This window comes from Takifugu rubripes, chromosome 13 (assembly GCF_901000725.2).
Source record: "Takifugu rubripes chromosome 13, fTakRub1.2, whole genome shotgun sequence".
Taxonomy (NCBI): domain Eukaryota; kingdom Metazoa; phylum Chordata; class Actinopteri; order Tetraodontiformes; family Tetraodontidae; genus Takifugu; species Takifugu rubripes.
The window spans coordinates 14,684,444-14,710,343 of record NC_042297.1 but is presented as its reverse complement, the minus strand read 5'-3'; the positions used below and the strand labels follow the sequence as shown (position 1 = coordinate 14,710,343).

The 25,900-nt window shown below is 42.3% G+C and overlaps 4 protein-coding genes across 8 annotated transcripts in view; 1 reads left to right on the top strand and 3 right to left on the bottom strand.

Moving 5' to 3' along the window:
• Window positions 1-1,193: 1,193 nt before the first annotated feature.
• Window positions 1,194-3,731, bottom strand: LOC101079527 (hyaluronan and proteoglycan link protein 3-like). 2 transcript variants are annotated; one of them, XM_029846104.1, is made up of 6 exons: window positions 3,495-3,731; window positions 2,881-3,054; window positions 2,588-2,810; window positions 2,364-2,509; window positions 1,925-2,227; window positions 1,194-1,752 (listed from the first exon to the last, which is right to left on the bottom strand). In XM_029846104.1, exons 2-6 carry the CDS (start codon window positions 3,008-3,010, stop codon window positions 1,454-1,456), a joined length of 1,101 nt encoding a protein of 366 aa, XP_029701964.1. In that variant the 5' UTR covers window positions 3,011-3,054; window positions 3,495-3,731; the 3' UTR covers window positions 1,194-1,453. The 2 variants fall into 2 exon arrangements, with proteins under 2 accessions (XP_029701964.1, XP_003969874.2); XM_003969825.2 differs by having other exon boundaries at window positions 1,194-1,749.
• Window positions 3,732-4,183: 452 nt separating this feature from the next.
• Window positions 4,184-12,057, bottom strand: LOC101079303 (EGF-like repeat and discoidin I-like domain-containing protein 3). 4 transcript variants are annotated; one of them, XM_011609991.2, is made up of 10 exons: window positions 11,861-12,057; window positions 10,227-10,352; window positions 10,017-10,151; window positions 8,136-8,249; window positions 7,842-8,023; window positions 6,856-7,011; window positions 6,625-6,769; window positions 5,839-6,023; window positions 5,609-5,764; window positions 4,184-4,970 (listed from the first exon to the last, which is right to left on the bottom strand). In XM_011609991.2, the coding sequence occupies exons 1-10, from the start codon at window positions 11,931-11,933 to the stop codon at window positions 4,827-4,829; spliced, it is 1,416 nt and encodes a 471-aa protein (XP_011608293.1). In that variant the 5' UTR covers window positions 11,934-12,057; the 3' UTR covers window positions 4,184-4,826. The 4 variants fall into 4 exon arrangements, with proteins under 4 accessions (XP_011608293.1, XP_011608291.1, XP_011608294.1 ...); XM_011609989.2 differs by having other exon boundaries at window positions 5,839-6,041; window positions 11,861-12,056; XM_011609992.2 differs by having other exon boundaries at window positions 10,017-10,148; window positions 11,861-12,056.
• Window positions 12,058-13,680: 1,623 nt separating this feature from the next.
• LOC101079077 (monoacylglycerol lipase ABHD2-A) lies at window positions 13,681-22,290 on the top strand. Its single transcript, XM_003969823.3, has 12 exons — window positions 13,681-13,855; window positions 14,532-14,602; window positions 14,920-14,952; window positions 15,096-15,311; window positions 17,144-17,319; window positions 17,850-18,017; window positions 18,333-18,516; window positions 19,213-19,305; window positions 19,474-19,575; window positions 19,730-19,799; window positions 19,893-19,977; window positions 21,061-22,290. The coding sequence occupies exons 4-12, from the start codon at window positions 15,103-15,105 to the stop codon at window positions 21,270-21,272; spliced, it is 1,299 nt and encodes a 432-aa protein (XP_003969872.1). The 5' UTR covers window positions 13,681-13,855; window positions 14,532-14,602; window positions 14,920-14,952; window positions 15,096-15,102; the 3' UTR covers window positions 21,273-22,290.
• A 2,571-nt stretch (window positions 22,291-24,861) lies between these two features.
• LOC115251986 (retinaldehyde-binding protein 1-like) overlaps window positions 24,862-25,900 on the bottom strand; it is a 4,387-nt gene continuing 3,348 nt past the window's right edge. Inside the window, exons 5-8 of the mRNA XM_029846072.1 lie at window positions 25,594-25,772; window positions 25,369-25,527; window positions 25,182-25,292; window positions 24,862-25,101 (exon numbers count right to left, since the gene is read on the bottom strand). Of these exons, the coding sequence (XP_029701932.1) occupies window positions 24,955-25,101; window positions 25,182-25,292; window positions 25,369-25,527; window positions 25,594-25,772 (596 nt within the window). The 3' untranslated portion in view covers window positions 24,862-24,954. The remainder of the gene's footprint in view (window positions 25,102-25,181; window positions 25,293-25,368; window positions 25,528-25,593; window positions 25,773-25,900) is intronic.

The window sequence follows — 25,900 nt, the reverse complement described above, 5'->3', positions numbered from 1 at the left end:
CTCAGGCTCTGCTCAGCGTCTAAACAATGGTGCCATTTAGAGCCAGTTGTCAAAACATCGTAACAAAGGTTTTATCACAGGACCCTTTGTGAAAGCCCAAATTAAGCTACACTTTGGAATGTCTCAACGGTCACATGATCCTTCTTCTAGTTTCTCATTGCTCAAAGAGGCCATTCTTAAAAATGAAATACATTCTATTTCATGGTAATCATAGTGCTGACCATACCTACATCCATTTTAAACCTTTTAAAGAGCAGAAAATGCTGCAGAATTGCTCTGTCAAATGATGCAATTATTTCTTCAGGGAGGGGAAGCTGAAGTGAATGTTAGTCCACAGCCGTCTGCCATGGATGTCATGACTTCAGAGCTGGCTTCTCATCCTGCTGATTCAGCTTTTGCCCTCTTTTCAGCTCTTTCTGTCCTTCTACATCAGCGGAGGAAGGAGAATGAATTTAAACTCAAGGGACAGTTTCAAAAATGCACCACTCTATCTTTATTGCGTACTTAACTCAGCAGCGGTAATTTGAAGTCATTACATGATGTAGTATGTTCAAAAGTCCCAACAGGCACACAGGACACTTTTTGGCTGAGGTCCAGATAAAATGTAAACTAATAATGGGGAAATTGTCACATTGTAAAAAATCTAAGTATTTTGTGTGTTTTGAGTTAGTCTCTTTGTACAAAGTGTCCATTTGACTCAGGATCTTTCTGACATCTAAAATTGCCCGTGTATATACAAAAAAATCTGCTGAAACCTAAAACAAAGATACATTTTTGTATTGATTATCCATCAAGTACATTTTCCAAATACCATATTGTTTCTGTAATAAGAAAAAGGTAATGTGGATTGTGCCTAATTTATGTGATGTGTTCAAGACTTCCAGAAACAAGATATAACTCTAGATGTTAATAGAAACATTAAATTAAATTTACATGTATGTAAAAACAAGTTCATACTGCATTACTACCAGAGTTCTCTCCTTGTCATGGAAGAGCCAACTGTAACAGTTTATGGTTGTGTGTAGGTCGAAAAAAGATCCAAAAACACACCCGCAATTGCACTGGGGTCTTCTTAAGATCTGTTTAATGAGAATAACTCAAACACGTACTAGTGAACGCTCATTCTTAACGAAATACACAACATGAAAACTGTCACTAATTAACTTGAATAAAAGGAGAAAAAAAGAGTCAACAACATTTGCATATCTCTACTGCAAGACATGTGCACCGCTGAAAAACTAGAGAGAGCGCGGAGGGGAGTAACATCACAATGAGAGCGACGTACGCCATCCAAAGGCCCGCCCCTATATGGTCCAGCTGTTACACAACAGTAAGTACATCACATCACATCCCTTTAGACTATGAAAACAGAGATGACATTTTAAAACAACATACTAAATGATTAAACATTAAATGTGGAGTGGTGATAGTTTATCAGCCTCTCCTCTCTGAACTACAGCACTTCCTCATCTGTCTTGTAGCAGTAGACTCCATACTTGAGCTGAGGAGGCGGGAAGCCAAAGCTACGTACTCCTGGTTCAGAGGGGCCACAGTTAGGTCGCGGGGTGGTGATGGGATACCGCACGCTTCCGTCAGCCAACCAGCCTGCTTCACAGTGGTCCAGGCCCGTGAACTTCCAGGCGGCGTAGAGCTGTCCCACCCTGGCCACCTCGGCGCTGTTCTCCTGACACGCCTGCTGAGCCTCTGTCAGGTTCATCCCCTCAGATTGCTGAAGGAAGAAGACTTTTCCTACTGAGAAAACATTTATTTTAATGTGTACATACATTGATCATGCACGAGTCATTTGCATAAACAAATAAAAACCTTTGAAAAGCCCCCAATGATCACAGTAAAGTATTTACTGCCCCATTTAATGAGACAGACACTAACTGCTGGTTTCATGTGTCTCCTATGGCCGCCTCACCTCTGAGTGAAGGGGAGAAGCAGAAGACATCATATCGATGGAGGTGCAGATGACGTCTTCCGTAGCTACGGACCCCTGGAGGGAGACGGAGACCCCCACATGGCACCCTGGGCTTGGTGATGGGGTAGTGCACGGTCCCATCTGCTAGCCATCCTGCATTGCACCAGTTTAAGCCTTCCTTCCAAGACTGGAAGAGCTGTGTGAGGGTGGCCAGGGTGGCACCCTGTTCCTCACATGCTTGCTGGGCTCCCAGGAAGTTCAAACGGTAACGACCACGAGGGTGCTGGTAAGGAAACACCACACCTGGGTGGAAAATTACTTCAAGTTTGACTGGTATCTGCAATTGCCGATTTATGGAGATCTTACACTCCTATTAACAGCAGGATGTGTAAAAAAAAACCTGCAATAAAAAAGCACAATAATGGTGCAAACCAATCACCATACAACTCCAGGTCGACAGATACACTCTTGTCCTCCACTCCGTCCACCACCTCACAGCGATAACGTCCCATGTCACTCAGTGTGACCTCTGCTATAACGAGTGCAGCGTCTCCTGGAAAATCCTGTCTGAGATGCACCCGTCCCCTGACCAAAACACAACATGGAGCAAGGTGAGTTTAGAAGTGAATCATGCAGCCACCAAAAACACACGTTCTCACCCACCTGAATTTTTCAGAACTTCGAGTGTTTGATCCAGCAGCCACCAGCACTTCCGTCTCACGGCCCCCTGCAGGCTGCCAGGTCCACTTGACACGGGCTTCTCTGGGTGTATTGAGCTTAGGCTCATACCTAAACCTGCAGGGTATGGTGGCGTTGTGCCCTCCGAACATGACCAATGATGAGCCGGCAGAGAAGTCCACATAAAGCTTCAAGCCACTGAAATGAACTGTGAGATATGTGAACAATGCTTCTAATGAATAGAGCTTTCAGGAGATTAGTTGTTTTGTAAATCATACTTTCTTTATTGCCATTTCCTTTCTGGTAATTGTGATAGAAGAATTCGTTCGGGGCGGTCAGGACCCAGCCTGACAGAACCAGCTGAGCTCCCAGCAACAGCAGAGATTGATGGAAATTACTGAATGTCATCCTATTTGTATCCACAAGTCCAGGTTTTCTGACAATTCTCAGATCTGTGTAGAAAATCCAATAATTTAATTATGTAAATTTCCACATCTTTAGAAGCAACAGGATCGTACCACTAGAGGGCAGAAGAGTTCTAAATCTTACTGTGTACATAAAAATATGATATTCATATTTCAAAATCTTGATTTCATATGTGTAGAACCACAAACTCTTTTACTTTTTACGTTTCTGTATACATTCATATACATTTAAAGAGTAAAATGGTGAATGTAAAAGGAGTTCAAAGGACTTTTACAGGCAGGCAAATACACAATTTAGCAAATGCTGTTTGACATCTTGCACAGTTTTAATCTTTTAAAAAAAAATACATATATATGTATATATATGTGTGTATGTGTGTGTATATATGTGTGTGTCTCTCTGTGTGTGTATATATATATATATATATATATATGCGTGAGTGTATATATATTTTATTACTACTCACCGCTGTTCTTTCAGGTCTGGTGACGAGGAACAAAAGACTTTTTTTGTAAGAATTCGGCGCCTCCTCGCAGCTGTTTTCCACTGAGCAGTTCAATCTCAGTTCAATCTCGACAATTGTTATGAAAAACATAAACCGAAAATGCGCAACTTTGAGTCCGACGTGTGTGACGCGCTTCGCCGATGTGGAACAACTGTGGGTGCCTGAAAACTCACCTGTGGGTGCGTGTGAATGTGCGTGTGCGAGGGTTGGGGCCAGAGATAGGTCCTCAGTGTCAACCCCCGCGTCACTTTAAAATCTGTAAAATGAACAATGTTTGCATTCCACTTTCAAGGCGTTTTATGACAAAATATATAAAATATATATTCCCCTTCTTCACGTGCAGTGATTGGTTGTTTTAAAGCACAGATAGAATTTATGGTGTTGCAAAGCTGTTGCCAGGAGCCAAACATACCAGGAGCTGGATTGATGAGTGACTAAAAGTGTGTAATTAGGCTTTTAAACAGCAGGACAACAGGAAGACCAGGTTGTTTTAGGGTTAATTTGGACAAGAACTGATAATAACGACGTGTTTGTATGGGATTATTTCTGCTTCATCTTCACTGGGTGCCACCTTCACAGTGATGCATTAGAGGAGCGCTTCTTCATTCCACATTGCACAGAAAACCAGTGATTTCACACACACGCACGGGGATTTCTTGAAATCTTTAATATTTGATCTCATCTGAAGACCAACAATGAATAAAAAAAGTTAATGAAAATTTCTACACATCTTTCAACATAGATTCACATTTGCCGTAAAAATGACATTAAATTCATATGAGAATGCACGAAAAAAAGACAGAACTTGACAAAAAAATCTTAGTGCCTTTTTCTACACTTGATTATTAGGTCTACCCAGTACAGTAGCTCTATATTGCACAGGCCCAGTAGGTTTGTACTGGAATATGAAGCTGGTAAGGATGTTTATCCGCTGGCAACTGTTGGAGCTACAAAAACAGCAGGAAGGGTAACTGATGCCTGACTACAAAGGAGAGGCTAAAAGAAAAAAACGTAAATGTTAAATTTAGCTTTAAGCATGACCAGAAGTGTAAGTTAGATCCTCTATGAAGCAAATAACAGCGAGGGTGAGCTCAAGCTACGCTAACATTTCTTTTACCAAAAGTCTAACTAAGCCTAAGTCTAACGTATCGTCAGAAGTCACTTCAAAATGTTCTATTATAAATTAAAACATTGGAAAAGTGTCTGTTGAGAAGGTGCTACAGTCCCAGCAGGCACCAGGTTGTCCAGCCAGAGTCAAACAACATTTCTGTGTCAAATAAATGTTGGTTGTTCTCAGTCGTCGCAGCCCAGCAGCTCCATGCGCAGGGTGATCCGCTCGTGCCACTCCCAGGGGACCACTCGCACATATCGGGCGTAGAAAGGGGGCTCAAACACATTCTTCTTGTGGCTGTTGTTGTCAATGTTGCCCTGGAAAAGCTGCAAATTAAAGATTAAGTTAGCTTTTAAGTTGGGCAACCTACCGGTATTTACATCTGTAGGTGAGAATATTTTGTTTTAATTTGAGCTGCTTTGATTTAAGTTTGACTCCCCTGCCTGGGAGCAAGAGCACAGGAGATGAAGCAGGTGATAAGAAGGGTGGAGGCCCTAAAGAACCACTCCTATATTCTTCCCACAGGGCCTGACCCCCTGTTTTCTTGCTGAAGATATCACAAGCATGATTGATCTTCAAAGACTGTCAATTTGATTGACTTGTGTTTGGGGCCCAGATCCAAACTGACATTAACCCATCAGCCTGAGGCACGCAGCATTTCATGCTTAACAGACACTTTCAGCCTCTGCCACTAATCAGTCCTTCTGTGACGGATAAACTCCGGCTGATTAATGTGCCCTTAAATTACGTATCGGTTCATTCCTGTCGATGAATTCTAAACATGTCTTTTGGCCAAAATGAGCACAGGTAAATCATCTTAAAGGGGCGTGTGAAAAGAAAATATATAGCATATATAGCATGTCCTCTTATAGGAGGTTGGTGCTCAGGATGTTGAGGTTCTGAGAAAAAAAAAAAACCCAGCAGGAGAAGACGTTTATTTTAGCTGAATGTCCAGAAAGCTGACCTTATCGTTGCCGACGTTCTCCTCCTTCACCGTATTCCACGACTCCCCATCATTACTGTACATAACTTTGAAAACAGACACGAACTGCACCACGCCGAAGTCTTTGGCCCCCTGAGTGATGATGCCGCTGATGCGCTTCGTCTTCTCCAGATCAACCTGGGCAACAGGAAAAGGTTCAAATAAAATCCTTTTTTAAATCCACGATATCCTAGTGCCAGGTTTAGACTCACTTGGATCCACTCGGAGCGGTTGTTGTGCACGGGAGACCAAGCGTTTGTCTTCCCGTGTTTGTCCAGACGGGCAAACTGAGGGTGCCACGTGAAGCTGTCAATGCCCCACGTGCGGAAAGAGCTGGAGGCTGAAATCTGTGCGTCTGAGATGAGCCGGGACTTCATTCCCAGAGGCTCTGAGCAACCTGCCGTGTTTGAATAAACTGTGAATTTTGAGCAGACGGAGAGAGGGAGAGGCAAAGCAGGAGAAAGAGGAAGAGTGGGGGTAAGTGAACACACCCACAGAAAGAACATGACCTTCACCCGTCATCCAGTCAAGGTAATGATCCATCATGCTGCATGGACGACAAAACATTTTAACATACGTTCAGAGTAAAGTGGAGAAGAAGAGAAGTGCATAGAGCTACATGGAAAACAAGCAAACCAAACAATTCCTCCAGTTTCCCTTCAATATTTCAGCAGGAAACTGATAAGAAGTGACATTTTCCACCCATACAGTTAGCTGTATGCTATCAGTATAGAGTAGAACATGCTATATTTGTCATTATATAATTGTACTACAAAATGTCATGGCCTAGTGGAGGGTTAGCGCTGAGCCGCTGCAGATTCAGCTGTGCATTAACCTGACCCGCATGCTCCAGAGAAAACCCACACAAAGAGTATACTAACTCGGGATCGTACCCACAACCTTCTTGCTGTGAGGCAATAGTGCTGTGTGACTTCCCGTGCTTTTCACCACTCAGTCGAACCTTCTAAATGCTCAACTCGCTGCCTTAATTTGCTTACCATTTAGTTCACAGCCCACCAGCTCCATGCGCAGCGTGCATGCTTTGCGGCAAACGACGGGAATGATCCGGATGTATTGGGCCACAATCGAAGGGTCAAATAGGTTTGTCTTTGTGCTGTCGTTATCTGTGTTACCAACAAAGACCTGTGGCACGGAAACAAAGTAAGCTGACATATAAATGTAGTTTTTTTTTTATTTCATAAGATTCCAAAAGCTGCCTCCTCTTTGACCTTGTCCCTCCATTGGCCTTGAACTTTAAGGGTAGCATATGTATTCCCATCCAAGCTGCTCGCCACCTTATACGCCTTGATGTACTCAGCTGTTCCCATGCGGCTGGCGCCCTGAGTGATGATGCCCGTCAGTCGCATCTTCTTCTGCAGGTTAATCTGTCGTTTCCAAAATCACAGTCAGTAAGTACCGTTTACAGCTGAGGTCGTTCCGCCCGCTGCCTTCAGAGCAATGTTCCCTCTAATTTTTCATGTGTCTGAGCAGACACACAAGCTCCCCGAGCACACCGAGGACCACTGTGCGCAACATCAGATGGGTACGCACCAGTATCACCCTTGTTCAAAACCTCGGATCATAGCAAGTTACGTGGCTTATTAAAAGAATCAAATGACAGCAGCACATAAAACGAAAAAGACAAAAATCTTGTTGTTCATGAGATGTGCACTATGTTATATGTGAGAGTCCTGCTTTAACCATAGGAAGAGTCACTCAGTTTCACCGCTTGTTCTTCTATTTGCACATACTCCGACAGCCATTCCATCTTAAAAGAACCGCATTTCTTTTTTACTTTGGCTTGATGAGTGGATGTGTCTCTGCCCGTTCGTTTCGCCATGATAAGGGATTAGCATTTGCATCTCTTAGATCCGCTGCACTGCTGTTAGCTAGCTAACGTGCACGGCGAGTAAAGGCGGGGCACATACGCAAACACTGTCAATGCTGATTGGCTGTGTAACGTAAATGAACTGTATCGGATTATTGGCTGGACACCTGTCGCTCATTGAGTTACGAAATGGTAAAGAAAACAATATTACTGGTCTACTTAACCAGATTATATCAGTTCTAAAATTAGATATTAATTAATACGTTTCTGTTGAATTTTATTTTGTGCGCTGCATAGATTTTCTTGTGCCCAAGTGCAAGCAGTGCGCGATTGCGCAAGCGCGCAGCTTAGAGGGAACATTGCTTCAGAGTGACCACTTATTCTGACCTCAATCCAAGGGTTCCTGTCATGGCTGGCTGATGTCCACGCATTGACGATGCCCTGGTTATTGAGTCGCGCCAGATCGGGGCCCCAACGCTGAAGGCCAAGAATACTGTAGTGTACGGAGGATGCTGAAATTTGAGACTCCACGATTGCGCCACCCTCCATGCCCAGCAGAGAGGTGCATCCTGGGATAAAGATTAATGCCCAGCATTAAGAAAAGGCAGAATGCAGAACCAGATATTGTTTGAGCAGCAGCCCTAATAACAGAACTGCGAACTGAAATGATGCTGAACTTACGCTGCTGACACTGTTTCCCAACGTACGGCGAAGAACACTGGCAGGTGTAGTCGCCATCCAGATCCCGACACACCCCTCCGTTGTTGCATGGCTTCGTGGCACATTCATTCACATCTGAAAGATACAACAGCTGTATTATTTGCCATTTTTAAACTAGCAACTATAATCAACTCTCCTCAAATGGGACAGAGAAAAATGAGGGGAGGTCAGACAGGTGGAGGGTCAGTCTTTAAAAAAGAGTTGCTCTCAGGTATCTTAGGTTCTACCTAATCGACCATGATGACAGAAACACCCTTGGGGTGGTGGAGGGGAGGCATTGTAAAGTTCACAGTCGCAAAAACCACTAATAACAATTGTAAAAAAATAGATTTTTTAAAAGTTATATCATAATTGTGTCAGACAATCACACACCAAAACCCTCCTAAAAAAGCCAACAGGGTCAATCAAAATTTTACCTTTCAGTTTATATTAAAATTCCTGAATAAATATAAAATCTTTACTTTTCCCTTTAATAAATCCCTTCAGCGAATAGCAATGATTTCAATCAAAGCTCAAACGTTCCCTCATGTTTTAAATTTCAACTCTGTCCATGTAACACCAAGATATCTCCACAAGGTGGCAGACTAACACAGCAATGCTTTACATTCAGCGAGGTAGGAGGAAGACACCCCATTTCATTCTTTAAATTTAGCTTGTTTCAAGATGAAAAGGAGCAATTGTTATTTCAATCAAAATTTAAAAGTGGGAAAACAATACAAAACTGCAAAAGAGGGACTGCTAGTGACCTGTGTGTTCTACTGGTGAGCCTGGATCGAAAACCAATAATGTAATGATAGTCGTAGGGCATGCAGTGGGCTTATAAGGGCTCATACAAAAAAACAAATGTATTCCTTACATTATCATGGTGAAAACCCATCAGAACTAAAGCAGATGACAGGCAAGGTCACATGGTTCTGTATAATTCTTGTTCCCATCTAACACTAAGCGGATTGACTGCAACTTAAAAACAAATGCCCATGTGTTCGTGACAACACTGGCCCAACGTGGAGGCACTACTGAGAACCACAACATGAAACAACCTCATGGATTGGCTATTCCTGGACTTTTTTCCATTATTTGCAAAATAATCAATAATAAATTTAGATGCTAAGTAACATCTTATATTCTATTAAATAATAACAAGATTCAAGTATAAATTTGTGCAAGTCTGTTTACTAAATACTACATTTGGGGTAAGTTCCAATGTATTTACCCTCATTCTTCAACCATTCATCCAGCCAGTGAAGTCTGGATTAAAATGATGGGAGTGGACAACCAGACTGCACAAACACTGCTATTTGTGGTCAGACTGAGGGACTGTGGGGTGAGCTGTTCATTCAAGAAAGAAACACGAGTTCTGGGAGCGATCCGCTTATACTGCCACACTATAATTACGGAATAAATCTGCTCTCAGCCTAAATCCTGAGAAAAACATTTTAAATTGAAAAGATTTTGTTTGAGAGACTGTGATTCAGTTCAGCATAATCAAATTCCTCCACTGATCTGATCAAGCTTAAGTACCAGCAGCGTGGTAGGAATGCTAAGAGAGGAATGGTCTTTCACTAATTAGCCAAGCAGAATGAGCGAAACGGCCCTGTGAAGCAGCCTTTCATGAGACTCTTGGGAGGACTGTGCACCTCTCTCACTGCTGACGGTGCTGTGACAGATTTAAAAATCTCCTGTTTTCTCACATAAGGAAGAAACTGGTACAAAGACAGCTGCAACGTTTTTATCTTTTAATACAATGCAGCGATATTGTATCATTATAGACCATGTTCAGTGAAGTAGATATACACATTATGCAGTAGATATACTCATTAATGGCAATTAGAAGTAACCTACTGATTTGGCAGTGCACTCCTTCGAAGCCCGTCTGGCACCTGCAGATGTACTCATTGAAAACGTCTCCTCGCCTGGTTGGAGCGACGACCTCACACTGCCCATCATTCTTACAGGGGTTAGGGTTGCAGGGCCCTGCTGGGAGGAAAGGTTCCCTTCAGGAAATAAACCTTGCTCACCTTCAAATCTCAAGAACAGTGCGATCAATCGTACCTGTCTCTGTCAAGTTGCAGGTATCTCCACCAAAGCCATCCGCACAAATACAGACGAACAGATCGTCTCCAACGCCCGTCACACATGTTCCTCCATTGTGGCAATGGTTCACCTCACAGTAGTCACCTGTGGATCAGCAGGAAGAGGAGTTATTTAAAAGCTATGCAGCAAAAACAGACGCTGACAACGTGTTTGGAAACTATGTTATTTTGCAAACTCTGGTCCAAAATAGGCAGAAAAGAGTGGCTGACAGATCGTTGGTCTGTGCTAAATCATTGTCTCTCATGTCTCAGTCTTTCCTCCAGACTCTTGCTGTTTGACCTTTGCCTGTTTTTTGACCTCACACGTGAGTTCATTAAATTGGACATCTCGGCTTGATTTAAATGTTTACCAACTGGCGCTTGGATTAAAATACCAGCTGACTCTGGTGTCCTGCCGTTGGGCTGTTTTAGCCTGAGCAGGCCAAAGGCCTAAGTGCTGACTCACAGATCCAGGCCAGACCAGGAAAATAATGTCAGAGTTCTGTGATGGGAGTGGCAGCAAACTCACATATGAGTCACAGCAGAACTTTCAAACCCACACTCATAAATGTGTTCTCAGGAACCATGACAACAGCAAATTTCACTTAATAAGGAAACTCCTGTGGAGCTGCTGAATATTGCTTTGTTTAATATCTTTAAGGGGGGAAAAAACCTAAAAAGAAATGCGAGTTTTGTCAAGTTTCATAAAACCGGTTGGAAATTTGCATTTTTATAATTTTATGGTATTACATAAAAAAAAAACAAATAACAAAACCCACCTATACTAAATAAATGTGTGTATGTTCATGCCTATGAGCTCTGCAATGACAGCAGCATGTCTATGTGCAGGATTAAGAGCTTGAGGAGTTACACAACCTGACACAACCCGGACAGATGGCTCAGGACATCCAACACACCTGACTGACAGGTGACGGCACCAGAGAGCCGTCAAAACAACAGACATTTGTCCCCACAAGTGATTTTTCAGTTCTCCTGCCTGACAACACCTTGCCAGGTCAAAGTAAATGTAGGTGCATGTCCAGCTGGTTCAGGTCGGGTCCAGACATGAGCCCATCTGGTCTTACTTTCCACTCCATCTGCACCAACACGTAATGTGCCCAAGAGGGATTCCATGACGGAAATTAGAGAAACAAATAGATGTGGATGCACATGGTCTGCATGACCGGCTAATCCCTTAGAGAAACTATGAAGCAAGAAACATATTAATAAACAAGTCTAACATGTATAACATACATTTTTATATTTAATTACTGAACTGCCTGACAAAAATAGGATACCCGGCTGGTGGTAGAAAAACTGTGTTAAAGAATGAAATGTAAAAGTTGCACATAATCCTATTCTCCGACTGAATCTATTGTTTTGCATTTTTAGTAGCTCAGATTTTGACATTCAAATGAACACTTTAGAAAGCGAATAAACACTGAAGCACTAAAGGGAAAAGTGTAACTAAAGTTTGTGGGTTTTAGCCTGGGGCAATAATTAGCCTGTTAACAGGGCAGGTCACATATACAGCATATACAAGCAAACAGGAATGGATGAATCAGGTTTAATATAAATTAGTGTCAGTGTTTGGGGGAAAGAAAATTAACTTACCTCTGACCGAAAGCAGGCAAAGTACAAGAAAGAAGGAGAGAGTCGCCGTTAAAACACTCCCGGAACGTTTCATTTTTGTTTCCAGTTCTTTCTTTGTTCCGGCTCGTTTGTTTCAGTGGCACTCGGGTAAACTTGTAAATGCTACTGCTGCCTTAAAGTGCTGTCGGAAATATCAATACTCGGGGTGAAGCAGGCAGTCGGGATTTTTACGGACATGCTCGAGCCAAGCGCAGCGTGACGTCAGTCAGGGGAGGAGACGCTCTGCCCGAAAACAGCGTCAAACATGTGTTTTGTGTTTTTGATCACTTTAAAGTGTGTCACAAACTCGATGCGAACAAAATATTTGTGTAGGTTTTAAAATATATATATATATACATACATATATAATGTATCCCCGTATAAGATAAAGCTTAATTTAGTTTATTTTTAACCATTCCAGACATAACACAAGCAGTTTTTGTTGTGTCTTCTTTTTCCTTCTGCCTAACCTATTTCCATTTATGGGCATGACGTTTCTATTTTTCCGCAGTAGTTTGCTTCTATTTTACTTTTTAAAGCACAATCTTTAGTTACTAATGGAGACAAGAGAAACAACAAGTAAATTGCTCCTCAGTGATCTATATTTTACTCAATTTTTTTAATTAAAATTTGTGTTTAGAAACGTAACAAATAAATACTTTTCTGAAGATCTCCTTATTTGTCCTCGTAGGTGCTGCTAATTTAGTTTCCCTTGGGTCTGGTCCTGTGATATTCCAAAAAAGATGTCAAGGCAACAGTGGTTGGCCCTTATAGAAATACAGATTATTACTCTATTCCTTGTTTTCAATACAGAGTCATCATAAAATAACAAAAAAATAAACAATATGTTTAATCTGCAGCACATCATATACGTTCATCAACAATAATAAAAAATCAAAACCTGGTTTAAACACTGTACCAAATTTCATGGTCTCCATAACTTTGACTGAATGTGTTTAAACCATTAAAATACCTGCGTTCTTTTGAATAGTTTCCCTGTATAAATAGTAGTGCTGCACGGATTTAGAATCTGAGTGTATATCTCAACTAGATATTGTATGCAATTAAATCAATTTGTTTTTTATTTGTCTGTTTATATGACCAAATCTTCATTGAAGAAAATTTATAAACTACATTAACTCTACTCTAATCATACCATCATGGAGTGATTTGATTTAATCAATGAAAGCGTGTAATTGTATAGTTTAGCCGCTACAGTGTGGTTTATATTTGTATATAATTTGGTATAGCATAGATTGATGTAAACTGACTTGGAAAGTTTATCTCTGTCGCCCTCAAATGGACATTTCTATCTATTGCAGCTCAACAGTTGCTCAATGTTGCCCAATTTCGTTCAAGTAGTTCACCAACAAATAAGAAAATATATCGTACGTTGAGATTAATTCGTTTTATTTTAATGATTTGCAAAAATGTTCAGGATTATGATTTTTTAAACAAAGAACAAGTAACAAAAACTAACGACAAAAATATGATGAAGAAGAAACGAACATGAACTTGCAACATGCTAATGCTACACCCCCACCGGTAATTGAAATGTTACGTAAACTGGTTGGTTTAGCTTGCGCTCTGACAAATTCATGAAGCGTCAAATGCGTACAAATAATTGTACGCAAATAATATCAAAATATATTACAAACAAATACGTAACAATCAATATAAACGTAAAACGCTGACAAACTCGAACTGAAAGAGGGCGTTTCAGCTGAAGCGGGCACCCACGTGACCGCCTCTTTGACCAATCGGGAGGCTGACATGCAAATTGAGGAAGCTTCCGGGAAGTGGGAACGTTAGGGCTTCGCTAATGTTGCTGCCGTGGTTAGCTCCGCACCAGAGGGCGTCGTACCTGTCGGACATGGTTTAGAGGACCGTAAAACAATCACGAACCATGCCACCAGCTTGAACATGTCTGCCACTGTCACAGCAGCCCGGTGTTGACTAATTTTTCTTCAGCTGGAGGTTAGTGAACCGCAAGTTTGGCCGCTGTCTGGTGCTTTAACGCGGTGCAAAGATGTCGCTGTCTCAGCAACAAGATCGATGATTATCAGGAAAAATGGATCAGTAGATAACATTACTTCTGCTCATTATTCCGCGTCTGTTCGTTGAATCAGTAAGCAATATATTACGCAACAAATAGCATCGGGTCATGTAAAAGGCAATATGCTTTTAAATTTCTAGACCCGTAGATTGAACAGCATTGCGACTATTATTGGCCTATTCCTGGACAGATTTTACACAGGTTTCTTTATTATTAATATTGCTGTCAGTAAAAAAGAAAGCATACATATTTCTAGCCATATAGCCATAATTTTATGTGTTGTTTAACATCGCTGTGTGTCGTGACCGAGAGTAAAGGGCCTACGCCAGTGAAATCTATTAGCATTACAATTGGTAATATAGTTATAGTCAAGTTGACAGTCTGCATTAAAACAAAATTACATTCCCGTGACAACCTTTTTAACCGTACAAGCAGAACTTTTAATGGAACGTTGTCATTGAGACGTGCATGAGAGTCAGAATGCTTTTAGGGTTATGTAATGCAGAGTTTATATGTATAGCATTATATTGGGGAACTGTCGGTAATCAGTGGATTCTTTATATTTCTAAAAAGTCTGGGGCTTGTCTTTTTCTCTAGGCTTGACCTCATCACTGTGACCTCAGGTTTTCAGACACCAGGCTTGATTAAACGGGACGGGACCTAAAAATGTAGGTTTAAATGTTTTCATGGGTTTGAAGTTTTATCCTCTTGAATCCCTATCCACAGGTTTTTCATTTTTTAGGTACTATTTTATTGAACCTACCGGGACTTGTATTTCTATCATTGAGAATAGAACTTCCTTCTTTGTTTTTAAAGAAGTTGTTCCTTTTTTAAATTTCCTGTTTTGGTCTTCTGGTAGAATTTATACCATTTTGAGGTATGTTGTGTGTGTTTGGCATAATCTAATTGCTGCTTTGCTTTTAAGTGATCAGTGTTTCACCCAATATATCTGCTGTGGTAACGGACGTTGTGTCTACTCCCGCAGATCTTTGGATACAACGTTTTAGGGACCAAAAAGGTGAACCAACAAAACCATTTTCTTTTTGCTTTATTGAGTTTCTGAGATGCACATTCTTCTTTCAGTTATCTTTCTTTTAGGAATCATTCTCTTTTTGTTCATATTTTGATTGAAATGTAAGCTTTTTCATTTTTTCCCCCCAGAATAATCATGAACAACCGCGAGGCGGATGCCTACACCATCTCTCCAGAGCTGCCAGCGATGTTTGACGGCATGAAGATGGCAGCGGTGGCAACGGTGCTCTACATCATAGTCCGCTGCCTAAACCTCAAGAGCCCCACAGCCCCCCCAGACCTCACCTACCAGGACACGCCCCTAAGTCGGTTCCTTCTTAAGTCCTGTCCTCAGCTGACCAAAGAGTAAGTTCTGTGCTCTGTGTCTGTCAATGAGACATTACCATGGAGATGCTGTCCTGCTGCAGGGGAGGATGTTGTTTGTTATGCTGTGAGGGTGTGGTTTCAAGTTCATCCCAAAGGTAGCTTCATTCTCACTCCTGCATTGCAAGTAGAGGCTTTTTTTTTGTCATCTTTAGCTAAGTTGAGGTGAGTTGAGTTCTGGCCGTGTTCTCTGGATATTATAAGGGTGTTTCATCTTTGCAGAAAGGATTTCTTTTAGCCTTACAAGTTTGCTTTTGTAACTGTTATTGAGTCCTCAGCCTTTTAGCCGTGGCGTCTGGGAATTTTGGGACAATAGCATGTTTACTTGACTGGTCTGTCTTGTTTGGACTCCATCCACTGTGCAGCAGTAGTTTGCTTGTAAAGTCAACATGACCTGGTGTGATATGATTGAAGTCGTGGACCTTGTCGGGACTGTGGATGTTGGCACGGCATCATTCATGCGGTGTCTGCGTTGCCTCATATCGTCATCCTGTTGTGTTACATAACATCAGTTAATTTCACAGGGAAAATCAAAGGCACGTGGCAAGATTTAAGATCCCTCTGCAGTTTAAGTGTCTAATACAGCTTTTTATTTGCTAAAGTGAGCCAGCAAAAATCTGATATGCTGCAGATTATTTTTAAAGTTAAAGAGAACAAGAAGTTGCTCAACACACGGTTGGTGGATGCCTGAAACCAAATGTCTGAACTTCGGCCTGGACTGTCCTCACCAAACAGAAGCTTGTTTTTCTTTTGCGTTGCAATAACGGCGTCTAGTTCAAGGTTGTCTCGTAACAGATTTTATGTACGGTACCTAAAAAAAACACATTTAATATACGGTAACTGGCAGATGAGACAGCCGATGTGCTAAACTGTATTTATTGAGGGAAAAGCGTTGCTATGGTTTTTGCTTGTTTGTTGTTTATCTCCAGTCCATATGACAACAACACATGTTTCCTCTTCCTGCTCTGCAACCAGTGCAGATCTACTTCTGAACAACAGCTTTCATAATGTTTACAGTTTTTGCTCATAGTGATTACACTGTCGCCAAATGAAAGTAGTCCGACATGTACGTTATGTAAGCGTGTAACTTCTGGATGTGGTAATTGTTGGAACCAGAGAACTCAGTAAACACAAGGCAAAAAGTTTCAAAGCTTCTATAACTGTTCATTTCATTTAATGTTTATGTATTTTAGTGTTCCCTGCAAAAGCTAAAAGGATCTTGCATAACTGAAGCATGTAAGACATGTTTTTACAAAGCGCAACAATGTGACCAGTTTGGGCAGCAAGTTTTTTTAATTGAATTCTTTAAACTTTTGCCTCCACAGCTTCATAGGGCATTCTTACCTATGTGTACAGCACTGTTCTGTAAATTAATGGAGCTAAACATCTGAAGGATTGTTTTTATGTTGATAGCGTTGAGATCCATCAGTTATTTCCTGTAGATCTGAGCTTTATGTCCTTGGATGATTCTCTCTGAGGTGCAACATTGAATACTACATTGTTCAGCAGAATATTACGTAATGCAGTGTCTTGACTCCCACAGCTGCAGTAACTCCTACATAGGTGTCAGCACACAGGCGTCACATACCTCCCCACAACATAGCAACAGACTGACGTGAATTATGGTTCTCAGTTTGGAGCATGAAACAGATTTCCAAAAACTGTGACTCTGTATGCAAAGCATGTGTTGGACTGTTCGTCTGCTCCCTGGTGTCTTTCAAAACCCAAACCACTCTGCTCAGAAAAACAGGTTATTTATCTGCTGTCGAATCTTAAATAGATTAAATAAAGGGGTTGGTTTTTGTGTTTTCCAGGTACATTCCCCCCTTACTGTGGGGTAAGAGCGGACACCTACAGACAGCACTATATGGAAAACTTGGGAGAGTGAGCTCACCTAATCCCAGTGGAGTCCGAATGTACCTGCCCATGGTGGATGGGGCCACTGCCACCTTTGACCTTTTTGAGCCCATGGGGAACCATCAAACAGGAGGTGATTACTTATGTGGAGTCTATGTTCTGCCTGATGACTTTGTTTTCTTGCCATATCAAAGATGCAGATATGGCGTTGAATGGAAAAGATTTATAAACTGTATTGGACAGCCAAATGAAAAGCATAATAATGCCGTATATAAATGTTAATATCAAAGGATTTCCAGTTTAGTTATCAGAACACAAACGACTCCCATCTAAGTGATTTTTAAATAAACTGTGTGTAATTCAATTGTTGAGAAATGGTAGTTTCCTGCTCCGAATACGGTACCTTAGCTGACCTATGACTTAAGCCTGATCCTGTGATCTGCCGGGAAGCTTTAGACTCTTTACTGAAATGAAGCCTTTTTTTAGATCCTGTTTTGCTTCAGCATAAATGAGTGCTGTGATACTTGATATTGGATTGACAGTAATCTGCTCTGCTCCTTTTAAATTGATTAGTTAGTTTGCAGGCTTATTTAGTCTCACTGTCTGAACCGCGGTCGTACGGTCTTGTAACATTTTCTCCAACCCATCTGCCTGTTCCTCCAGCCGACATCACCATGGTGATATGCCCTGGTATCGGTAACCATAGTGAGAAGCATTACATCCGAACATTTGTGGATTATGCTCAGAAGGATGGGTACCGCTGTGCTGTGCTGAACCACCTAGGAGCTCTTCCCAACATCGAACTTACCTCTCCCCGCATGTTTACCTATGGTGAGATTCTCTCTGAACAGAACATCACTGGCTGAAGAGCTTGTATGAGTTGAGCAAAAACAAGTATTTCATTTTAATTCAATTCCAGTTAATTAATAAAGAAACAATATAGACCCATACTGATCCCAGATATACAATCAAAAGGCAAAGCACCTTGAATTAAATAGAAAGGGTCAGACCTGTAAGATTTTCATGGACCCAACCTTGATACCCTGAGCCAAAGGCACCTTCAGTGGAACTGCTGATCTGGGAGCAGCTGATTGTCCCTCCCCGGTGTCATATATCAGTTGTTCACCTCTTATCTCACCCATTCAGGTTGCACATGGGAGTTTTCCTCCATGGTTGGCTACATTAAGCGGACGTACCCTCAGACGCAGCTGATCGTGGTGGGCTTCAGTCTGGGCGGAAACATTGTCTGCAAGTTCCTGGGGGAGAACATGGTGAACCAGGAGAGAGTGCTATGTTGTGTCAGCATCTGTCAGGGGTACAGCGCTCTCAGGTGGGTCAGCCTCTCACTGCAAGATTAAAGCTCATCATATTATCAGAGCCAATGCCCAGAAATGAATAGCACTTCCATAACAGTCCACCAAGCATCTCATGCCACATTTGTGCATTCAGCTAATGTTTCTTTTTCAGTTTTGATTTATAAATCACCCTGTTATAAAATAACATTTAAATGTAATCAACAGTCCGTCAGTGTTTGAGAGCTTGTCTTTGTGGCAGGTGCTTTATATTCAGGCTCAATGTTCTACCTCATATATCACTGCAATGTACTGAACTCACCTGAATGTCACACCCTGAATGACTCTGTTTATAGACTGTGTTACTCACACAGCCTTTTTTTAACCAAAGATCTTGGAGCATGCAGAACTGGCACAACAGCCACTGTGTCTTAGCGGACAGGAGAGTCCCTCCCCCCCCCCAGTCAAAATTGATTCTCCAAACTGGCCCCTTTGTCATGGGGCAGCAGCTATCTCTCTTTATGCTCAACATTACACATGATAGTTGTGTTTGACCTCTGTCAGGGGGTCTGGGGTGGCTCTGATCATGACACATTTAAAGCCTCTCACAGGCGCTGCACGATGGCGTCAATCTCCTGCAGAGACCCTTTGTCCCATGGATTACCAGGGACAGTTTACTGTCTTGTTTGGAATGCAGACATCTGCATAACATTGTGTTTGTCTTCCTCCCTCAGGGCTCAGGAAACATTCCTGCAGTGGGATCAGTTCAGACGCTTCTATAATTTTCTCATGGCCGACAACATGAAGAAAATCATCCTCTCACACAGGTAGTGTTGTTGACCTCCCACTTTTCTCTCAGTGACACTTATTTTTTGAAGGTAAAAACAGTGACATAGGAAGCGCAATTCATGAATTCTCTGACAGTATTTTTCCATGTGTGTCATGTTATATAAAGCGCGTGTAATTCTATGGATTTTTTGGTGGCAACATTACAGGCACAGTCTGTTTGGAGGCAGCTCAGGGAAAACAATAGATGCTGATCTCAGTCGGCTTTACACGGCCACGTCCCTCATGCAGATCGACGACAACATCATGAGGTAAGAAGGAACAGTCACTGCGGCGCCTATTTCCCTTTTGTTTTGCCCGCGGATGATTTGTGCATCTCCATCCATGTTCAACAAAGTCAAAGTTATTTAATGTGTGGAATCTGAAATGTCCCCTAAGTAAAACAACGTTTTTGTGTGTCATCAGGAAATTCCACGGACACAGCTCTCTCAAAGAGTACTATGAGAAGGAGAGCTGTGTGCACTATATACACAACGTAAGAGCTTCCATCTGGGTCTATTCACATTGTTTTTCTCCTGTCTTTTTGTCTGTGTGTGTGTGTGTAATAACAATCCCTTTTTTCTACCAGGTGAAGGTGCCACTGTTGCTCGTCAACTCTGCAGACGATCCTCTTGTTCATGACTCGCTGCTCGCCATCCCGCGCACGCTAGCAGGTAATTAAAGGGGTGTGTCATAGCAACACTGAAGCCCAGTGTGAAAGGATCCTGAAATACGTTCAGTTTTATTTGAAAGGATTTAAAAAATACTGGTTATGGCATTTTCCTAATAAGAATTTGTTTATTTCTTCACGGGAATGGATCAGGGACATTTCCGCAATATACTCTAGTGATTGTGAAGCCTATTTTTTTCTGCAGTAGTGCTATAGTTAGACTTACTCACACCTTTTTTAGGAAGGGAAAATCCCTCATGTAAGGGTATTTGTGGGTGGATTATTACTGTAAATCAGAATCAGCGCCATCCTAAATGTCTTTCCAGAAAAAACTCTTACTGTAAAGAGGATTTGGTGTCTAATTCAGATCTGTGACTCAGTTGAAAGACACATCACCCCACAAAAACAAACAAATAAGAAACCTAAAACTGCTGAGCTGATTGTTTATTTCACTGGGCAAAAAATAAAGAATTCATTTGATGCTGCTCAAGAGAACCAGCTGTTCCAATTCCATTCGGTCTCCACCTGTCACTTAATACCTGCTGAGTCAGCGCCTCTGAACATGCAAAGATGCCTCAGTGTAGCTCAGCTGTTGTCATTGAAAGAGCTCTGAGACACATTCCCCTGGCCTCTTATTTACTGGTGCACTACATCAGGCTCGCCTACTAACAGAGAATGAGATCCGGTTCTTTTTGACTAGACCAATCTGGCTTTCAATATTATAATGGATTCCCTTCGTTGCTTCTGGGACTGTAAAAAAAAAAAAAAAAAGGAACATTTTAAGGTGAAGCCCAAGTGCGTGGGGGGGGATGGGGGTTTCAGCACATTTTCATCTGAGTCCAAGCCTACGTGACACAAGTGAATTCTTCATTCAGATTAGAGATCTTCCGTCATATCACTTTAGCCACAGATAAAGCTGCTAGAGGGTGAATTATGCTGTTATCTGTTTGATATGAGAACGCACCCATGCTAACCGTAAAAGCCCCGCCAGGTCCATCTTTGAAATGATCTCTGTTGGTATATCAGATCCTAGACTAGTCATACTATGCAGAAGCCTTATGTCTGTGTGTACTGTGTCATCCTTTAGCAAAGAAGTCTAATGTGGTCTTTGCCCTGACGCTCCACGGAGGCCACCTGGGCTTCTTTGAGGGTGCAGTGCTCTTCCCTCAGCCCCTCACCTGGATGGACAAGGTGATTGTGGGTTACGCCAACGCCATGTGTCAGTGGGAGAAACAGAAACCACCATGCCAAAGCACGGACCTGAGCACCAAAAGCTCCTGCACAACCGAGAAAGCGTAAACCTCTGTATCTAACCCCCCTACTCCTCTCCCTTCCAACTCTCCCCCCGGCTGTCTCGGCACCGTGGAGATGCCTGAAACCAACCTACTCTGGCGTTTTCTTTTCTGCCTTCTGCTCTGATGCTGGCGAGCAGTCCTGTCACACCCATTTGCACTTTCTTCAGGCCTTTTCTTCCTTTCCCCCGCTGTTCTGAGAGAGACTTCTGGCATCGCCGCAAACTTTCTGGACACACGTTGTTGCAGTGGTGGAACTCTGGCTCCAAATCTGCACCCGCAGCGTGGGCTGGAAACAGGATACCTCGCTGTTAATCTGTGTGAATAAAAAGGCACAGAGGGGGCCGTGTTTCTCAGTCGCTGCGCATAAGTGACTTTTGTAATCACCAACACCTTACAGTATGTTAGGGAACATAAACAACAGGCTGCCTTTACTCTCTCTCTCTCTCTCTCTCCCTTCTAAAGACTTTAAAATGTTTCTTTGTCTCAGATCCTTTGCTAACGGGGTTCTTGACCAAACGCGATGGTGGTCCAAACAGGAGCACCAGTTTAGAGTTACCTAGTAAAAACAGAGCACACAAAAAGCCTCCTACTACTGTAAACAAGGACTGTGCTGCTGTCGGTGCCCGCTGAAGCACTTGTAAGAAGCTCACTGCATTTTCACCGCCAAGGCTGTTCAGCCTGATCTGCTGTCTTAACCAGCACAGCAGCTTAGTCGTGTGTTTGTGTGTAACCCAGATGCGGTGTGGATGAGTTCCTGACCCCTGATTGGAAAATGTGCTAATTGTGTTTAAGTAAGTGTGAGTCCAGTTGACTGTACTGGGTCTGTCAGCCATCATATTGCCTGTTTCTCTGGGTGAATTATCTACTGTTGGTAGAAGCGGGAAATTAGGCCTTCTACACATCTGTTTTTCCAGTAACACTCTTCCTTGCACTTGTGGTCAGTGCCTCTCAGACATGAGCAGCGTTCTACCCTCAGAGGGGATCCGTGGATATCTCAGCAGTTGTTCCCTTACTTTAATTTACAGCACTTTACCCCCATTTTACCTGTCTTGCCCCGTTAAGTCAAATCGGAGTTAGTGATGGTTTAGATCTCTGTATGGATGATGAAGAACACGATGGCCCCCAGCATTCCCGAGTTCTTGGTCTATCTGCCTCTGATCAGCTGCAGGTTCAGCCAAGTCTCCAGATCCTTCTGCACAAATCTGTCACCCCTGGAAACGCCTCCAATCGTCTCGCGTGTTGCCATCTTTGTAAAGGTTTTCCTTGGCTTTCTGAACCGTGAGGCGAGACAAGCAGGAGGGCTCAGAAAGCAACCGTTGGTTTCATGGACCGCATTGAGTCCATGTCTTTATTCTTTAGTCTGGACTTGTTTTTTGCTGAAACAATACCGCAATAATGATACTTGTAGACTTCCTAATCTGAGTCGCATTGATGTGAGTTATCCTGCAGTCCAGCCAAGTAATCTCAGATCTGCAGCACTGTGATCAGACAGATGGAAGATCTGAATTGGTGAGATAACATTCATACCGGTGCTTCAGGAGAGGCTGCGCCAGCCAAATGTTGTTTTATTAAGGTGGATTTTGATACACTTGTGTTTATGTTGTGCGTTGAGCATATCCAGACAAGTCCCGTAAAAGCAGTCATGGTAAAGAATATTAAGGTTTTAATTTAAATTGAGGCTCTTTATCCAAAGTAACACTGTTAATAGAAAGTTTAAGCTCTGAAGTTTAATCAGCTTTGGGGGATTTAATTGTCTTTAAATGAGCTTGCTTGGTAGGATATTCTTTGCTAAGTCTATAATTTTGTTTTTAATATCATTCTAATGCTGAAAAAGATTTAAAAATGGCGTTCAATTGATTCATCGTTATTGATAAGGGTTCGTTACGCAGTGAATTTGTGCAGTCTGGGAAAGTTTCACTGCTCCAGCAGCAAAGTCTTATCATCCTCCCATAAACTCCTCCTGGGTCACAGAGATTTGGTGCCAGCTGCCACCTCAACAGGAGGAAAAAACATCCTATTTTTCTGGGGGGTTTTTTGTTGTTTTTTTTTTTAAAAAAAGACTAGCTAGAGTAGTTTGAACTGCTGTCTCAATCTGTTGGATGAGAGGAGAGGCAGAACCACAACAGCCTGTCCATCAGGGCACTCTGCTCTGAATTCCCTGAAAGATTTTGAAATAATTCTGACCTGTTCAAAGTCTGGACAAAATAGTGACACCAGCACTACTTTTTGGCCACCTGCAAACTGCACAATATGCGGGTTTGGATGTATTCTTTTATTTTGCAATATTTGTGAGTCTTTGTGTGCATTTTTTATTGTTTCTATATTTTTGTGTTAATGTGTTGTTGAGTTCAGCACTTTTGTACTCTGTCACATGACCACCTCTGACAAAAACCCAAACATATTGACTTTATAACAAATGATTATATAAAAGTGTATATTCCATTATCTAAGGGAACATGTAAGGAAAATAAATGGGTAATAACCAACATTGAGGGAGGAATTTTTTGGTTGTAAAAAAAAAAAAAAAAGTGTCACCATCAGAACCAAATGTTTTCTTATGGAATGTGGAGATTTTTTTTTAAATGATATTTGAATGTGCTCTCCTGTATTTATTGTAACCCAGTGCTTTAAACACCCCTCGTTTTCTCCTAGGAATTATGTCCTGATATTGAGAAAGTTAAAACACAAATCTAGAAACACATTACAAGGAGGATTAAAGAGGTTTAACTTTGCTGAAATCCTGCTGGTCCAAACAAGCAGCCAAACACCATCATGCCCCTTTAATTTTGTGTTTTAATGCTCACTAATGGTAAAAGAATAATTTGTGTAAAGGAACACGTCATGATGTACTCCTGTACGAAACGCTGAATGTTCATGTTGGCGTGCGTGATCTGTGAGGATATAAATATATGGTTATTGTGTTCCTAAATAAATTATTTTCTCAAAAGAAAAGAAAAAGTTCTAATTTTTCATCTCCACTGAGATAACACTCTTGTTAATAATTCATATTTAGCAACATCCAACATAGGTTGTAGAATAGTAATTAAACTGTTACTATGGTGCCCTCTTGCGGCGATTATCCGTTATTGTCTGACAACATGTTGAATTATAACATTGTTATAACAACGGTTATAAATGAGACATGAATGGGCAAAAAGAAATCTATTTTAATGGTTAACAGCTCAGCCTGGTATAAACTGCAAAGCGGAACAGTGGTTCACCAAACATCCAAGTGTTACAACTCAAACAAGACTGCTGGGAGAGCTTTCCGTTTCCATGGTGATATACGAGGAGACTTGTGGAGCTGATCCGTCACCGGTCTCTGCGACACACTTGTGTATATTTAAGACTGTTGGCAGGAGGATGAGGTGTATGCTGTGACTTATTTAAGGCAAACAAAACCTCTGACTCTAAATCCTGACTTATTAAACTACATCCCATCACCAGCTCCCTCAACATCAGCACTCATAACAGGCATTAACCACTATCTAAACATCCGTCTTCTTTTCCTGTTTAAACATAGTGTATTTGTAACCCCCCTCCCCTCCCAACTAGAGGTAAATGCTTTATTTCTCGTGTCTGGGTAATAAGAAAATAAATCCTAGCTTTAAGATAAGGTCGCGCATCTGAATGGGTCACCTATGAAACCGCTGTAGGTGGAGGATGAGATTGGCCGAGCAGTTCTCTCAGAGTGCCGTATCTTCGGAGCCAAACACCTTGGTGGCGATGGCTCGGTAGTCAGAAATGGCTGCTTTGCCATCAAAATCTACAGGCAAGATGTCGGCATCAAATTCTTTCATGTAGCCGTCCAGCTCGTCACCATGAACGAACACCTGAGGGAAGTGATGGGGAGAAAACCCCTTAAAACATGGTTTCAGGGTCAACAGGTTGCCAACATCTCGTGCAGACGTACCCGCTCCAGCAGCTTGCTCTTCATGAAGGGTTTCACTATGTTGTAGGTGGTGGTGAAGTACCAGGGCTGGTGGGTGACGTGGACCGCCTTGAACCGGGCAGGGAACGAATCCTGCAGGGGAAACAAAAAGCCATTTATAGACCCGGACGCGATGTGAAGCAGCGTCTCCACACGAGCGCTTCCTGACCTGCAGCATGTCCACCATCTTCTTCAGCTCGGCCGGTTTGATCCCCGAGGCGTGCTGCATGGAGAAGCCCCTGAAGTTTTCAATCAGGACGAAGCCGTTGATCTGGGTTTCTTCGTTCTCCAGCAACTTCTCCAAGATCACACAGTACGCTCTTAAGATCTGCGGTACGTGCAGATAAAAGTCAGTCCTGGGGTCTAAAATCAATCGATCGATATTCTTAGGTACCTCATCAAAGGTGATCTCCTCCAAGTCCCAGTTCTCGATGTTAAAGAGCAGGACAACGCGGCCGTACTTGTCCCTGCTGGGCAGAACCACCGGGTACCCCGCCTCGATAGTGCTGCGCACCGCCTCTGGGGTCAGGTTCTCGAACAGCTCTGGGTAATCTTTCCTGAAGCGCACGTAACCTGGAAACACGGTGAATTAAAGCTCGGCCACACTTTCTTCTCCTTCCCCAATGATGCGCGGAGACCGTGAGGACAGCGACCCAACAATGGCGCGACTGTCCGCAGGTTCAGGCTGTGATGAACCTCTG